The following is an 18,534-nucleotide window of genomic DNA, read 5'->3' as shown; positions in this document are numbered from 1 at the left end:
CCAACCCCATCCTCTTCAGTTCCTGGGCTAGGTTCACCTGGTTTGGCAGGCTAGCCAGGTATCTGTTCTTTTTTATCACCCCAAATGCATCCCTCAGAGGAGATTTATTAAGATAAGACCATCCCACATGGAGGAGGCTATATGAGTAGCAGCATGTGCCTAAGCCAGAATTTCCTAACATTTTTTTAAATTGGCATTTTTAGGATAGTGTCCCTGATTTTCTCTCTGCAGGTATTCTGATTATAATTAGGATGTGCTTCCAGATGGGTGGGATTGTTTCATTTTGGCCTCATACCTTTGAAGGATTTTTTTCTCATCTTTAACTGAGAAATTAATGATTGTAGCATGTTTCTTATTTAATTATGCTTTTTAATTAATTTTAAAAATAGTAGTACTTACACATTGTCCCTGAAGTATAAAAGTCAAATTACCATTTCATAAAAACTAGCTTAAAAAATACTTTTTAAGTGTTTGGTGTATGCTAAACTATCACAGTTAAGAACAATATGCTTAACTTTGGTTAAGTCCCAGTCTCTCTGATTTGGGGTCATGGTGAAAAAGAGTATAGAATTTGTATTCAGAAGTTCAGCTTTCATGTCTTGATACCCTACTACCACCACTTAACTTAAAAGACTTATCTTCATTACTTTTAAGGGAGACTAATAACACTGTTCACCTTACAGGGTATTAAAAGTCATTGCACTAATGGAGGTGAAATGAGCTTTGGAAATTGCATAGGATATTTTTATACTTAGGAGGCCTTTGAATAAGAGTTTTCATGCATTCCAACATTAGAATGAAATCTGTATACTGAAGCATTTAACTCTCTTTCACAGAAACAGTCTAGAAAAGCTTAGTGATTATCAGAGATAATGTAGAAGGGTTTGCACTGAATGGCAGGGTAAACAGAATTCTCAGACCTTTTCCAACTCTGAGGTTTCCGGACTTTGCTGAAAGTTGAATTGTCAAATTGGTAGTTCAGAACAATCAGGAGAGTGATCCCTTTGGACTACTTTAGGGAAGCTGTATAGATGAAAAATCTGAGCTTTCTTCTGATGCAGAAGAATGGGTGAGAATCTAAAGTCTTGAAAAAAAACAAAATAGGAAAGCTCATTTCCTGATATCAGAATTCAGTACAGGCTACATACAGTACTCAAGACTGTGTGGGACTGACATAAAGATAGGCATCTAGGTTAATGAAATAGAATTGAAAATCTGGAATACACTCTTATATTTATGGGAAATTGATTTTTAACAAGGCTGCCAAGACGATTCAATGGGGAAATAATCTTTTCAATAAATGATGTCAAGACAGCCTCAAATCCACGTGTGGAAGAATTAAGTTGGGCCTTAACCTCTCTCTATATATACAACCTTTATAATTTTTGTGTAACTATATATGAAAAATAACTCAAAATAGGTCAGAGAACTAAGTAAAAGCTTAAACTATAGACCTCTTAAAAGAAAACAAGTGTAAATCTTCATGACTGTGAATTATGCATTGATTTTTTTAGATATGATACCTAAAGCACAAATAGATAAATTGGACTACATCAAAATTTTAAAAATCTTATCTTGCTTCAAAGGAGACTATCAAGAGAAAGTAAAAAGACAACCCACAAGATGGGAGAAAATATTTGTAAATCATATAGTTGATAAGAGACTTTTATCCAGAATATATTATAAAGTATTCTTAAAATTCGACAATAAAAAGACAACCCAGTTTAAAAACAGGCAAAGGATTTGTGTGGGCGTTTCTCCAAAGAAGTAGAGAAATATATACAAGTGGCCAGTGATCACATGAATAGACGGTCGACATCATTAGTTATTAGGGAAATGCAAATTAAAAACAGGAGATAGACTTCATATATTCAGAGGTATAATCAGCAATAACAAATATTGCTAAGGATGAGGAGAAATTGGAACCCTCATGTTGTTGCTGATGGGTTGTTTATATTATATTGATGTAAAATGGTACCGTAGCTGCTTTGGAAAATAGTTTAGTAGTTCCTTAAAAAGTTATACTTAGGGAGTTAACCATATAACCCAGCAATTCTACTTCTAACTGTACCAAAAGAATTGAAAACATATGTCCATATAAAAATGTACGTTAATGTTCCTAGTAACATTATTCATAATAAATATCAAAAAAATAGAATCAGCGCATATGTCTATCAATTGAATGAATAAACAAAATATGATATATTCATAAGTGGAATTTTATTGTCATAAAAAGATATGAAAGATTGATATATGCCTCAATATGGATGAACCTTGAAAATACGCTAATTTAAAAGAAGCCAGATACAGAAGACCACAAGATGGTTTATATGAAATGTACAGACTAGACCAATCAAGGTTTTGTTTTAGGCTGACTAAAATGTTCTGGAATTAGAAGGTGGTGATGGTTGCATACGCTAAAAAGCACTAAATTGTACTCTTTGAAGCGTGAATTTTATGGTACGTGAATTATAGTTCAAAAAATAGACAGTGAAGAAGGCTTTCACTGCAGGAAAAATGTGAGAGCGAAAGCAAAACAGTAGGGAAACATGAAAGATGGGAAATTTCAGGCTAGGAATCAAGCTGGAAAGGTTGTTTGGAACCATATAATGGAAAGTCATTAAGGTATTTGGATCTAATTAATGGGGAGGGAAGAGAGCCATTCTGAAGGTGAAACAGATTTGTGTTTTAGGAAAATTTCAGTATAGCAGGTTTTTCCCTCTAGATAGCTATTAATAGAAACTGATCACTTCTGTAGATCTGCCTTGTACTCTGTCCAGTGAGGTGCACCTAGCCTCGTGTGACTTTTGAGTACCTGAAATGCGGCAAGTCCAAGATTTGCTTGCTGTTAATATACACATGGGATTTTGAACTAAGTACCTCCAAAAAGTATAATATTTCATAATTTTTATATTGATTACATTTTGAAATGGTAATATTTTGATATATTGGGTTAAAAATATATTACTAAAAATATACTACTAAAGTCTCACCTGTTTAATTTTTAAGTGTGGCTGCTAGAGATTACATATATAATAGACATCTGTTTTTTTCTCTTGAATATTTAAATATTTCTCATTTTGTAAAGAATTTTTGAGCTAGGGGGGACTTAAAGATCATTTGGTTCAACTCCTCTTGCATATAAGAAAGTGAGGGGAAGCAGGTGTAGCTCAGTGTTTGCTTTCCATGTATGAGGTCCGGGGTTCAATCCCAATATTCCCTTAAAATTAAAAAAAAAACAACTACAGAGAGGGGAAATTAAATTTATTCCAGTGAGTCCTTGTAAATGTAGACAATTCATTCAGAAAGTATCTTTTGAGCACCTGCACTGTGTCATCACTGGCTGTACAGAAATGAGCATAGTCCCTCGCTTGTTATAACTCTAAAAGGGAAGAGGTATATTTTACATTACATGGATATTGTGCCTACTGCCACAACCAAACAGATACATATTAACATAATGTTTGGGTTTTCCCTGTTAATGTCATCTTATGTTCAGTTTTATTTTTCCTGTATGAATATGTCTCCAGAGGTAGTACTAAATGGTTTTATGTACTTATTGTTTTATTTGTGCACTTTTTTCTCTTCTTTTCTTTTCTTTTTTTATACAGGACCCAGAGCAGAGGGCCTTGTTCCTCTTGAATGTGATCCTCCATGTGGGTAGTTAATTTTACCTGCCTGGTGCTTTTTGAAGTGTCTTAGCATTAGTGGCTAGTAGGCTTTGTTTGTATTCCAATAAAAATTAAGTTAGCAAACGCTGTACAGCTTATATCACAGTCTTTTTTGCCATCCCATAGGCCTCCCAAATAAACCTTTAGGACAGTAGATACAGCATAGGCAGTCACCTATTCTTAAGTCATCAACAAGCAGGTGATCTCTATTTCCACTTCTCATTGCAGAATATGAAAAACATGCTGAAGGGCATGTCTACTTGTTTGTGCCTAGTTCTGAGCAGACTGTTCTTATTTTGGATTTAGGTACAGTAAGATATGGTCCTTTGGCTTTTAGTCCACTGTATGGCCCATTTTAAAGCCTGAAGTACTTCCTTTTCTATATTTAGAATTTGATGAGGCATGCTTTGAAATTTCACAAACTAAGGAAACTTGATTTTGGGGAATCATACATGTATTTATACAATGTATTATGCCGTCTAGCCCATGAATTCATTTGGTAAATGCTTAAATTCAGGTTATCAACCACTAGTTAACTGAGGTTTCCTGAGTCTCATGGGGATATAATTGCCATTTATTTAAGTTCTTTTTAAGACCTACTGACTCTTAACTTTAAATGTTGTGCATTTGCCTCATTTTAAAAAGAAACCATTTTGCTTTATCCAGATTTTTAGGGGTAGTATTATAAAGTGTCTTTGTTGAAGTATGCAGTAACATTTGTTTGCATAGCAGATAAATTTATTTCTCCTTTTCTCCATTTCCAGATACATTCAGAGTTTGAATCTCAGTTAAGCCAATTTTGTTAAAAACTGTAATCTTATGGTAGTGTTTTTTCTGCCACTAAAGCATTACCTTATTCGTTTATTTGAATATCACACTTTCTTTGAAGAATTGGTTAGATATCAAAGATAATAAGTATAATCGGTTCTTTTCTGATTGCAAGTTAAACTACTTTTGAGCTGTCTACACATAGCCGAATTTTATGTGATATTCTAGAGGCTGGAGATAAAACAGTAATAAATAAGACATTCTGCTCCTACCCTCACAGAGCTTACATTTTGGGATACTTATTTTATTGAAAATTAATTTTGTGTGTCCATATTCTGTTTCAAAAAAATCAAATGTTCCTGGGAGTAGTACTGTCTTCCTTCTCACTTGAACAGGTCTAGGTGGAGTAATCGTGCTATAGAGTTGTTCAGTAATGCATGTCTACTTGTTTGTGGTGTTTTGCCCTTTGGCATTTTTTTTTTTTTAATGTGAGAATGTATTAACATAAACAGGTTAGGAAACATTACGGCAAACATTTGAGCATCTCCTAGGTACTGGAGATTAAAACAGGGAATAAGATACCGTCCCTCTCCTTAATGAGCTTTCAGTGTAGTTGGGGAAACGGGGCACATAAATAAAATTGGTCAGTAATTCAGTAATTCAGCAGACATGTATTGAGTGCCTCTGCTGTGTGGTAGCAGACACTAGGTGTAGTCAGTGGTACCAAGTGCAGAGGATAGGTTCCTGCCCTCAGAGAGCCCACAGTCAGACAGACAGACAGTCAAATACAGTGTGAAGAGTGTCGTTGGAGTTTCATGGTTAGAGTTTCCCAGTCCCAGCTGTGGGGAGGAGTGGAGTGAAAGTCAGTGTGAGAGGCTTAAATAAGAAAAATTGAAGCTAGCCAGGTAAAGAGAAGGATGAGATGGGTACGGAAGGAGTATTCCATATAGAAAGGACAGCTTCTATGAAAGCCCAGAGGAGAGGGAGAGTTTGGTGTGTTCAGGGAAATTAGAAGTACTTCAGTATGGCTGAAGCATGCAGTGTCGAAGAATGGTGAGGGACAAGCGTGAGGAAAACCTTGGTTGTCCCTTGGGCTTTATCCTGGAGGTAGTGGGGAGTCATCCAAGAATATTAAAAGAATGGATGGTACATCTTTAGATACTCACTCAATGTGTGGAGAGTGGCTTGAAAGGGGGGGGGTACATGTGAAATTCTAGTATGTGGTAGAGACCATTAAAGATAATCAGAGTGAAAATCTGCAGAGGACTGAGACAGGGAAGGCTTCCTGGAGGACGGGTATTTGAGCTGGACCTTAAGAAGAGGAGGACCTAGACTGCATGAGCGAAGAAAGAACATCCTTTTGACCAGGTTGGGAAAGGTACTTGGCCTATTCCCAATATACATGGTCCAGCAGTAGATTCCTGAGGAAGTACTAATTGGTGGTAACATTGCAGAGGCGATGCACTTGGCAGACCATGGACTTCTAGAGTATGATGTGATCTCTAAGGTCCTGCTGTGGACTGTGATTCTGGTGACAGCATTCAAGAAGGCCAGGGTGGTTTATCACGGGAGGGGAACACTAGTTAGGGTTTAGGGACAATAATTTGACTTTAATCTTGATACAGCTGACTTTCCTTTGAATACTTAAATGCATCAACTTATCCCTAATATTTTGAAGCTTTTATGTGAAATATTCTGAGAACTTTATACATATTTAGTATTCTGTGAAATTTTGGTTTAACATTTTTTTTCCTTGTTTTCTGAGAAATGTACATAGTTCTGAACCTGAACAATATTTAGAAGTTTGCATATGGCCAGTTTCTTGCATACTCCCTAAGAATACCCAAGCAGTGTTGTGTGTGTATGTATGTATGTCTGTATTTTTAATTTGGCCAGAAATTATTAGAAAAATTAGAAAGTACAGTTAAACCGAAAGGAGATATTAACCTATTAGCTACTTTCTAAGGCATTGTTAACATAACATAACAGTATATATTCCAGATTATTTTCTGCATGTGTATATACATGCATACAACAAAAAGTAGGTCATACCAGAATTTATTGTAAACATCTTTCCATGTTAATGAACTCCTCAGTAATCCTCTGAGTATCAGATTGGTGGGGGTTAGGTAGGATGGGGTAAAACAGCCACTCAGATTTGAAAATCTTACTGAATAATTAAATTTTACTGCCTTCCTATTTTTGTCAGCTTCAGTATCAGATACGGCACATCAGCTATCTGAAGAGCAAAGCAAGTCTCTTGAAAAACCAAAACAAAAAAAGAATCGCTGTTTCATGTGCAGGAAGAAAGTGGGACTTACTGGTAAGGACTCGAATCACATGGTTTAAAATTACAATTATATATATATTTTTTTTTAAAAAAAAAAGATTTATTTATTTATTTAATTCCCCCCCTCCCCCCGTTGTCTGTTCTCTGTGTCTATTTGCTGCATCTTGTTTCTTTGTCCGCTTCTGTTGTCGTCAGTGGCACGGGAAGTGTGGGCGATGCCGTTCCTGGGCAGGCTGCGCTTTCTTTCACGCTGGGCGGCTCTCCTTACGGGGCACACTCCTTGCGCGTGGGGCTCCCCTACGCGGGGGACACCCCTGCGTGACTCGGCACTCCTTGCGTGCATCAGCACTGCGCATGGGCCAGCTCCACACGGGTCAAGGAGGCCTGGGGTTTGAACCGTGGACCTCCCATGCGGTAGACGGACGCCCTAACCACTGGGCCTAGTCCGTTTCCCTACAATTATATTTTAAAAGTAGTCCATGCCTTACTATGACTTAACAATTAAAATTGTTCTGTTCCCGTGAAGATTAATATTGAGAATGTTTCAGCTTCCAGATTTTCTTAAAAGAAATAAAAATAGCTTCAATTGTATGCCTACAAGTGAAATGAATAGCTTTTCTTTTAAAAATCCATTTCAGTTGAGTTTGAATATTAGTTACATAAGTAAGGTCACTGTGCCAAGTATTATGAGGGTGCAAATATATGACCAGAAATTGGATATAAGAGATACTTAAGTACTTGGCAGGTGCTAAAGTACTTACTGTCTGTTAAAATTGGGCTGATCATTTGGTTGTTGTGAGGCTTCAGCTTATACGTGTAAGGTGACTAATCCAGTGTTGTCACATAGTAAGTATACATGTTAGCTATTATCTGTCAGATAGTATTATTATTAAGAAAAAGGGGGGAAGTGTTGGAAAGTATTTAGAAAAGTACCTAAGTGCAGTCAAATAGATTGCTTTGGGACTTGGGGAAAGGGAATAAATGAAATTTATTAAAGGAAGGGGAATGGAGGCCCATCGAGTAAAGTATGACAAAGGAAGAATGTACATCATCTGGGGTCTTGAATGATGAGTAGGACTTAAAATTCATGGAAATAGGGGTATTTCAAGAGAAAGAATAGTATGTATGAATGAAAGCCCAGAGAAAGGAAAAAACAGGCTAGAGCATGTTCAGAAACAGTGGTGGAAAATTTGGCTATAGCACAGAATATGTATAGAAGGATGTTCTTTGCTGCAGTCAGGAATAAGACAAGAATAATAAGGTGTACAGGGGTTAATTGTGAAAAGCAGTTGCACCTGTAAATAACCATTTATTTAGTGTTTACTATGTGCTAGGTGTTGTACTGAATACCATTACATAAAAATTTGATTTATGGGCAGGAAGAGTAGATAAGATTTTGAGCTATGCTTTAGAAGATTACTCTGGCTCTGGAATAGTTGGAGATAAGGAGGAAAAAGGATGAGTCTAGTTTGAAAGATGTTGAAGAATGGTTTATACCCTTGGCAAATGTGTGTGTAAGGAATGCAAACATGAACAGATAAGACATTTAAAAATATTCTTAATATAAAATACAGTCTTTCTAAATCTCATATATTTTCAGACTTCATAATTGGAAAGCTGAGACTTAGTCATTTTCATCTTGTCTAACCTTCTCAGTCTGATGTAATATTGTTAGCTTCCGTTTTTATTCATTGCTATGAAGTTACAGAATATATTCTATAAATAAAAAATGTGGTAAAGGATGATAATGTCAATGTTTCAAAATATAGGTTCCGAAAAATAAAATATAGGTTCTATGCGCCATTTCCCAACACTTCCATCATTCCATGAAAAGCTAGTTTGGGAGAGGAGCAGGACCATAAAAACTACCTACACCCTTTGTGTCTGTCCTTTGCTTTGACTCTTTGAACATTTCCCTAAAATAAAGAGCATTTATTATATTTTAAGCACTTAATACATTCCACATTTAATTCTTACAGTAACTTATTATTCCAGAATTACAGATGCAGAATCTGAGACTCGGAGAGGCTGAGTAATTTGCCTACATTTGTAAGCAAATTTGAATGCGAGCAGCCTAACTCTAAATCCTATCACTCAGCCAATGTACAATTGATAATCTCCATCAGAGGCTAGCAAAGAGAAGCTAATATGGATACTGTATTTTTTGTTAACAGTTAAGATTTTGTTTGGTCTTTCTTAATTAAACTTAGAGATTACTTTTGACATTTTTTTTTTCACATTGGAGTATTTGGATTCAAAAATTTTTTCACATTTTTAATTTGGCAACGCTGTTTTGACCGGAAGTAAATCACAGGTGAAGAAACTTCGGCTCAGAGAAGTGGCTATGACTTGCTTTAGTATAAACTTGTATTTGTAGGTGTGCGTAAGAAATGAAGCTATCAGCTAGTAAATTTTGAGAATAGTATGTCAAGAGGCTATTTAACTTATTTGGAATCATTCTTTAGTTTAGATTTCTCCTTTGAATACAAGATGCTGTTTAACATTAATTATGCTAAATAATTCTTAGACTTTCCATCCAACTCATGTATATGTATTCATCTGTTTCCAGGGTTTGAATGCCGGTGTGGAAATGTTTACTGTGGTGTGCACCGTTACTCAGATGTACACAATTGCTCTTACAATTACAAAGCCGATGCTGCTGAGAAAATCAGAAAAGAAAACCCAGTAGTTGTTGGCGAAAAAATCCAGAAGATTTGAACTCCTGCTGGAATACAAAATCCTTTGACCATCTGCAAACTAAAAATTGACTTGAGCTTTTTTTTCCTAGTCATTGGGAATGTAGAGCAATGTATCTTGCATAGACCTTTTAATCATGCATGTCATCAGAAGAATAGATTTTTGTTTTTGTTTTGAAAATGACTCTGAACATTTATTTCCATTGCAGTTTCTGTGGCTGAAAAGACTTAAGTAAACTTTACAAGTATTATCCTTTTAAGATCATTTTAATTTTAGTTGAGTGCAGAGGGCTTTTTATAACAGAGGTGGAGAAATTTTGGAGGGCTGTGATTTTTCCAGTATTAAACATGCATGCGTTAATCTTGCTGTTTATTTTCTCATTGTGTATGTATATATAGCTTTTCTCTGCAGCACGATTTCTCTTTTGATAATGCCCCTTAGGCACAACTAGATATCAGTAACTGAATGTATCTTAATCATTATGGCTGCTTCTGTTTTTTGTTTTTTTGTTTTCCCATTAACAAAGGTTATACATATGTTAGCATATAGTTTCTTTGCACCCACTATTTATGTCTGAATCATTTGTCACAGGAGTGTGTGTGTTGATGAGATTCTAAGTTTGTGTGGTTTAAATTTTTTTTTGAGCGAGGGAAGGAAAAGCTGTATGCATTTCATTGCTGATTGCAGGTTTCTTTCAGTTTACGTTCATTGGTCTGTGTGTATACAATATGAAGAATGATCTGAAGTAATTGTGCTGTATTTATGTTTATCCACCAGTCTTTGATTAAATAAAAAGGAAAACCAGAGCACTCCTCATTTGTATTACTTTTTCTCAGTTATTCTTTGGTAGTTCATTTTGATCATTGGTCTTTCAGTATTTTCTGCTCTCATTTTCATAAGAGTATTACTACTATCTGTCTAACATCTATTTATGACTAATCTTATAAATTATAATCTTATATTTCTGTGAGTTGAAGGTACCTGAATTCCTTCAAAGCCAAAAACAGCCATCACTTTCGTGTCTTATTTTCTTACCCTTTTCTGATTCCATTCTAAACTCTGTCACTGGGAAGCGGACTTGGCCCAGTGGATAGGGTGTCCGTCTACCACATTGGAAGGTCTGCTGTTCAAACCCCGGGCCTCTTTGACCCGTGTGGAGCTGGTCCACATGCAGCGCTAATGCACGCAAGGTGTGCCCTGCCATGCAGGGGTGTCCCCTATGTAGGGGAGCCCCACGCGCAAGGAGTGCATCCCATAAGGAGAGCCACCCAACACGAAAGTGCAGCCTGCCCAAGAATGGCGCCGCACACACGGAGAGCTGACACAAGATGACGCAACAAAAAGAAACACAGATTCCCGTGCCGCTGACAACAACAGAAGTGGACCAAAAAAAAAAAAGAACACGCAGCAAATGGACACAGAGAACAGACAACTGGGGTGGGGGAGGGCAGGGAGAGGAGAGAAATAAAATAAATCTTTAAAATAAAAAAAACTGTCACTGAATTAGCATCTAATAGTTTTTCCCCTGATTTGATTAGAAAAACTGCTCGGGAACTGAACCCAGGACCTCCCATATGGGAGGGAGGCACCTAATCGCTTGAGCCACCTCTGCTCCCTGCTTTGTTGTGTCTCATGTTTTCCTCTTCATGTCTCTTGTATCATCTTGTTGCCAGCCCATCATGTCAGCTTGCTGTCTTGCTCATCTTATTAAGGAGGCACGGGTAACTGAACCTAGGACCTCTCTCATGTGGTAGGCGGAAACTCAGTCGTTTGAGCCACATCTTCTTCTCCTGATGTTACCTTTAAAGTTCAACTTTTATACATCTTATCCAGAAATTTCACAAAGTATATAGGCAAGAAAAAAAGCACATAGACAAAGGAGGCATACAAAAATTCTCAGCACTTTAACAAAAGCAAGTTCCCATTGACAACTTTATCCCATGAATAAAATGTTTTTATACAGAATATTATACAAGCAATCAAAACTGATCCATAGTGACTTAAAATAGATGAGCTTCATTTAAGGAAAAAAAACTTAAACAACATGCTCCCCTATGAAAAGTTAAAATACACATTTTTTGGTAAGTGGATCATATTAAAACTACGTGAAAAGAAAGGGTAGTGATGAAAAGATTCAGATAATAGGATGAGAGGAGGCAAGAAATAGGCTAGTAAAGTGATACTGTATGGTCAAGACCTTGGCTTTAGTGGACAGAAGGTTTGGGATGCTTAAATATTAGATGGAACTAAAAACATCATATGTGAGCCAATGCTGAGATATGAAGCAAGAATTATGATTAATCCAATTTTCTGTACCAGAGATCTAAAGTATTAAAAAGGATAATTACAAAACTGTTTTAATGATCACATTTTGAAACGGGGGGTTATACATGAAATGAGTGTTGAATTGGCCTCAGTCTAGTTTTTCTTCTTTATTAGTTGTTAAAAAATTTCACACAAAATCTGGCTTTCTTACACACCTAAATGCTAAATCTGTAAATCAAAAAGTTCTTTTTGATCTTAATATATATACTAAATTACCTCAGATCTCTTCTGAAGTCTAGCAAAGTGTTCTAATTTTCCTGCAATGATAACTTTCATATTGTACAGAACAGTCTTGAAATTATTCCCTTCACTCTAAACATGTACCTGAAGCAATGTGAAAATTTATACTAAACCTGGTAATAGCTAGACTTCCCTTTTCATCATGGATTTTCTAATGTATCTAAAGAGAGATTCTTGGGAATTTAGGAAAGGATTTGCATATAGTGTGTCATATCTTTTCAGAAACAGGCCCTGACCTTTTTTTTTCTTTTTTAAATTAACATGCCTTACAGACAGAGGGTAATTCAGGGGGCCAGAAAAATGGGAAGTCAGGAATATAGAATGGAGAGATGGGTAGAATCTAACCAATAAAAGATCTTAGTGGTATCTGGGAACCTATGTTAGGGGTGTAGCTTCTTGGAGTCCCAGAAGGCTGCTGACATCTGTAATATTAAAAAGTGACTCAGAGAGGGCCATCGCTACTGCTCCCATGGACATAATATCTAATACTGATTATACACTCTGGAGGAATTGTATGCTTTGTTAATATGTATCAATAAAATTGATGTTTATAAAATATATAAGGGAATATTGTAAACAACTATGCCCACATATTTGGTAATAGGAAATTGACCAAATCCTTGAAAGACAATCTATCAAACACAAGAAGAAATAGATCATCTGAACAGGCCTATATCTATTAAAGAAACTGAATCAATCATTAGTAACCATAAAAAAAAAATTTAAACACCACCACCAGGACCAAATGCTTTCACTGGTGAATTCTACCAAACATTTAAGGAAGAAATGATGCCAGTACTCCAAAATACCTTCCAAGAAAGAGAACCAAGAGGGTACACTTTCTATATCACGTTGCCACCAATACCCTAATACCAAAACCAGGTAAAGACTACAAGGAAGAAAAACCACAGAACAGTGTCTCATGACCGTAGATGCAGAAATCCTCAACAAAATACTGACAAATCTAAATGTATAAGAACTATACACCATGACACCACTATCCTGAAAGTCCTAGATAATTGCAAAATGGGGGTGGGGGAGAGGGACTATTCAACACTGGAGACTATATTAATGAAATCCATCACAACAGGCTTTAAAAAGCCTGTGACCAAATGCAGAAAAAGCATTTGACAAACTCCCATACCCATTCATGATTAAAACTCATCAAACTAGGAGTAGAGGGTAACGTCCTCAAACTGGTAACTACAGAAGCTATTGCTAATGGTGAGAAACCAGACACTTTGGCCCTGAGATAAAGACCAAGACCATGCTATCTCTTCTCCCCATTATACTGTAAATCCTAGATAATGCAATAAGACAAGAAAGGGAATTAAAAGGCATACATATTGGGAAAGAAAAAACTTTACAACAGATGAAATGATTGCCTACGTAGAAAATGCAAAGAATTGACAACAAAAAACCTGGAACAAATAAGTGATTATAGCAAAGTTGCAGGATATATGGTTAACATACAAGTCAATTACTTTCCTACATATCAGCAATGAACAATTGGAATTTGAAATTAAATACATTACCATTTATATTAGTACTAAAAACAAAAATTTAGGAATAATCTGTACATTAGGTGTATAAAGAAAACTACAGAATTCTAATAAATTGAGGTCTAAATAAATGAAGAGATAATGTGTGTACACAAATAGGAAGACAATTTTATTGAGAATTCTTCCCATTTTGATATAAAGATTTAATGCAGTCCCAATCAAAATCCCAACATGTTATTTTGTGGAAATTGACAAGTTGATGCCAAAGTTTATACAGAAAGGCAAAAGATCCAGAATAGTCAACAGAATAATGAAGAACAACAAAGTTAGAGTACTGACACTAAGTAAATTGAAGATTTACTATAAAGCCATAGTAATCAAGATAGTAAGGCATTGGTGAACAAATAGATAAATCGAACAGAAGAGAAAGCCCAGAAATAGAGCCACACAAATACAGTCAACTGATCTTTGACAAAGGAGCAAAAAAAATTCAGTCAAGAAAGAATAGTCCTTTCGACAAATGGTGTTGGAACAATTGGACATACACCTGGAAAAAAAATAATCTGGATATACACACTACACCTTTCACAAAAATTGACTCAAAATGTATCATAGGTCTGAATGTAAAATGCAAAACTATACAAATTCTAGAAGATAAAATAGGAGAAAATCTAGGTGACCTTGCGTTTGGTGATGACAGATCAAAAGCCCAAACCATGAAAGAAAAAATTGCTAAGCTGGACTTCATTAAAATTTAAAACTTCTGTTCTGTAAAAGACAGAGTTAAGAGGATGAAAAGAAAAGCCCCAGATTGGGAGAAAATATTTGAAAGACATATCTGATAAAGGACCAGTATTCAAAATATACAAAGAACCCTTAAAACACAAGAAGAAAATTTAAAACCCAATATTTTAAAAACGTGCAAAATGTTTTGACACCTCACCAAAGAATATACAGATGGCAATTGAACATATGAAAAGATACTCAACATAATATGACCTTAAGGAATTGCAAGTAGAAACAACAATAAGTTACCACAACACACCAACTAAAATGGCTAAAGTTCAAAAGACCAACAGCACTAAATGCTGGCAAGGATGTAGAGAAATAGGAATTCTCATTCATTGCTAGTGGAAAGGCATCATGGTACAGGCACTTTGGAAGAGTTTGGTGGTTTCTTATGAAGCTAAAGAGTGTTACCATTCAGTCCAGTAATAACATTGCTAGGTGATGAACTAAGTTAAAAATATTTGTCTACTCAAAAACCTGAATACATCTTTACTCATAATTTCCAAAAATTGGAAGCAACCAAGGTGTCCTTCAGTAGGTGAATAGATGAACAAATTCTGGCACAAGAAATCACAAGGGAAATGAGATGAATGAAAACAAAAACACGGGAAGTGCGTATAGCTCAGTGATTGCCTGCTTCACATGTCGGAGGTTATGAGCTCAATCCCCAGTGCCTCCTAAAAGTTTATGTGTGTGTGTGTACAAAATAACATGCCAGATCTTAAGGGATACAGGAAAGCAAGTGCTGAGGGGAAACTTATAGCTCTAAAGGCATGTATTTAAAAAGAGCAAGAAAACTTAATAACCTAACCACACCTAGAGAACCTAGAAAAATAACAGCAAACCTAAACTCAGTGAGCAGAAGGAAGGAAATAAAGATTAGAACAGAGATATATAAATTAGAAAATAGAAATACAGAGAACCAATAAATCCAAAAGTTGTTTCCTTAAGATCAGTAAAGTTGACAAACCAAAACAAGAGAGAAGCCACACAACTAAAATAATCAGAAAGGGAAAATGGTCATTACTGTGGATTTCACAGAAATAAAAAGGTTTGTAAAAGAACACCGTGAAAAAAGTGTGCACCAAAAAATTAGATGAAACAGGCAAATTCCGGGAAACATACAAATGCCTTAAACTGAGTCAAGAATAAATAGAAGATCTCACCAGACTAATAAGAATTTGAACCAGTAATCAAAACCTCCAAAATAAACAAAAACGCAGGACCATAGGCTTCGCTGGTGAATTTTATCAAATGCTCAAAGAAAAATTAACATCAATCCTTCTCAAACTCTTACAAAAAAAGGGAGGGTGGGAACACTTCTGAACTCAAAGACCAGAATCACCCTATTATTAAAATCAGATAAAGATAGCACAAGAAAACTACATACCAATATCCCTTAAGAATATAGAGGCAAAATGAACAAAAGGCTAGCAAACTGAATCCAAGAGCACATCAAAAAGATTATAGGCCAGCATGGTAAAGAGGGTTTAATCCCAGGCATAAAAGGAAAATTCAACGTAAGAAAATCAGTTCTTGTAATATACTGGAGAAAACAACACATGATTGAGGGACGAAACGGGGTCCCTGTTATGGGACGAGCGGGGTCCCTGTTGCGGGACAAGCGGGGTCCCTGTTAAGGGACGAGTGGGGTCCCGTTGTGGGATGAGAGGGGTCCCTGGCGTGGGGAAGAAAGCCTCGTACGGCTGCTGAGGCTTCCCTCGGGGGCTCCGAAGGCGTGGAGGGCGCACGACCCAGGAAGGAGTCGCGGAGACAGGCTGGCACAAGTCTGGTCTATTGCGGAAGGGGATGCAGATTTATAGGATTGGGGAGTGGTGTGGCGGATTCTGATTGGCTAGGGCAAATGCTGTTTCCATATAAGGCAATGTTCTGGCATTGGGCTAGTGATTGGCCAGTAGAGTATGTGCTAACTCTTGATAGGCTGACACTGTTACTAAGCTGATAGGTGGTTGTAAGCTGTTGCTGGGCAAACAGCGTACTAAGAGATTAGGTTTAAGGGAGGGGGGAGGGGAAGTGAGAGCTGGGCTAGGCGGGAGATAGGAAGGGGGAGGGCGGTGCCCGCTAGCCGTTAGCAGCAAAGGCCCAGTCAGGCGCGGTCACCTTGTCTAGGACCAGTGGGCAGAGGCGGTGTCACCTCTTGCCGCACTGTTTGCCACTGAGGCAAGCCGGGTGCCCCTCCTCCCACACATGATCATGTTAATTGATATAGAAAAGTCCTTTGACAAAATTCAGCACCTTTCTTCATAAAAACACTAGGAAAACTAGAAATAGAAGAAAGCATCCTTAACAATACAAAGGCTTGTGAAAAACCCACAGGTAATATCATATTCAACGGTGAAAGACTTAAAAGCTTTCTCCCTAAGATCAGGAGCAGACAAAGCTGCCCACTGTCACCATTGTTGTTCAACATTGTGCTAGAAATTCTAGTCAGAGAAATTAGGCAAGAAAAAGAAATAAAAGGCATCTAAATCAGAAAGGAAGAAGTGAAACTATCTCTATTTGCAGACGACAATATTCTATATACAGAAAACCCTGAAGGACCTACAAGAAAATGACAAGAGCTAATAAACACAGCAATATGGTGGGGTACTTGATCAACATACAAAATTCAATGGTGTTTCTATACACCAGCAATGAAGAATCTGAAAAGAAGGGCCAGGTGTCTGCCCCTGGGCCAGGGAAGATGGTGCTGGGGGGCTGCCCGGTGAGTGACTTACTTCTGTGCAGCCAGGCGGCCTTACTGCTGGGGAATCTGCTTCTGCTGCATTGCGTCTCTCGGAGCCACTCGCACAATGCTACTGCCGAGCCCGAGCTCACACCCTCTGGCGCTGCCCACCTGGAGGGTTTGGCCAGAGTGCTGAGCTGGGAATATGGCGACCCTCCACTCTCCTCTCATCCTTTGCTTACTTGCCTGATGAATTTATAGATTGTGAAGACCCAGTGGATCATGTGGGAAATGCGACTGCATCCCAGGATCTCGGTGACGGTGGTCTCAGTTTTGGTGGCCAGGTCTATGGTGATGTGCAGCACACTTCAGTCCAGTGCCGGGCCCTGGAGGAATAGAGTGTGCCAGCCCTAGGATCCTCCTACGAGAAAATAAACCTGTATTAGGTATACGGGACGCTACTTCATAACCACTTTACTCTTTCTTCCTGGGATGTTTTGGAGTAGATCGTTCTGTCTGGGACACACTGGCACAGCAGTAGGGAAGCTGTTGACACTTGGAGGACTTGGAATTTGTTGACCTTATTTTGCTTATTACTGGTGGACGGATGCCAAGTGATGGCAGCAACTGGTACCCTGTTTGCTAAAGAGAGATGCTGTTATGGCTCAAGGGGGCAAGTGAAAGCGCTTTCTTCTAAATTCAACAGGCCCAAAACTCTTCTTTGATATCAGACCTGATTATGACTTGCCCTCTTTGGAGGGAATGGGTTTGGTTGGGAAGGCTTCTTCGGACTTTGAATTTTCAACCCAAATTTTACCTTGCAGATTAGAAATGACAAACAGTATGGTGAGAATCAAATTTCTACCTTCCTCATGTATAAGATATAAATGATAGTCACTGAATTATAAGCTGCAGAAGGATTTCCATACTCATTCTTTCTTTATATTGCTGTATCTTCAGCCCTTTGGAGCTAGTAGACCCAACAGGATGAGCAAACTAAAAGTTTTTAGGCAGGTGTTTTTTTGTGACCTGGAATCTTCATGCAAAGGAAATCTGAAACTGAGCCGATGAAAATCTTCAGGAGCAGTGGAAATGGCCATGAATCTTAATACACTCTGAAATTCCTTCTGAATTTACATTGCACAATAAACGTTGCCAACCTGGAAAACTGAATATTTTTGGCAGGTAAAACAAAACTCAAAATTAAATTTGTTTTGCTGAAAACTAGACATTTGAAACAAACTACCCTATAAACCTCTTTTTTGTCATCACTATTATGTTTCAGAGGCAGTATAGGCAGTATGAAAATTTGTAACTTCCTATTATGTTTTGAAAGCCAACTGTATTAAACATATGCCTGAATTGAGCTATTCCTTTTGGCCAAATTTTCCTATCTAAAAATTAGTATTTACCACTTTATAAAGCCCATGTTATAGGCTGATAAAACAGATTTCACAGAAGTAACCTGTAAAACTAATCTTCCCTAGTGCTGAATACCAGGGAAGAGTTAGAATGTGATTTATGGGGGCAAAGAGAAACTGAACACATTCTCTTAAAATAAGCATG

General features: G+C 37.2%; 1 protein-coding gene and 1 pseudogene across 7 annotated transcripts in view; both read left to right on the top strand.

Moving 5' to 3' along the window:
* ZFAND6 (zinc finger AN1-type containing 6) overlaps positions 1 to 10,235 on the top strand; it is a 76,749-nt gene extending 66,514 nt beyond the window's left edge. For all 7 annotated transcript variants that reach the window (XM_058294761.2, XM_058294763.2, XM_058294762.2 and 4 more), the window contains 2 exons: positions 6,649 to 6,762; positions 9,299 to 10,235. In XM_058294761.2, coding sequence (XP_058150744.1) covers positions 6,649 to 6,762; positions 9,299 to 9,447 — 263 coding nt within the window. In that variant the 3' untranslated portion in view covers positions 9,448 to 10,235. The remainder of the gene's footprint in view (positions 1 to 6,648; positions 6,763 to 9,298) is intronic.
* Positions 10,236 to 16,986: 6,751 nt separating this feature from the next.
* On the top strand, positions 16,987 to 17,614 carry LOC101434328 (TM2 domain-containing protein 2 pseudogene; annotated as a pseudogene).
* The last annotated feature ends 920 nt before the right edge of the window (positions 17,615 to 18,534 follow it).

The sequence above is a fragment of the Dasypus novemcinctus genome, chromosome 3, assembly GCF_030445035.2.
Source record: "Dasypus novemcinctus isolate mDasNov1 chromosome 3, mDasNov1.1.hap2, whole genome shotgun sequence".
In the NCBI taxonomy this organism is placed as follows: Eukaryota; Metazoa; Chordata; class Mammalia; order Cingulata; family Dasypodidae; genus Dasypus; species Dasypus novemcinctus.
The sequence above is the reverse complement of the archived record's forward strand: the minus strand, read 5'-3'. Positions and strand labels throughout refer to the sequence as shown.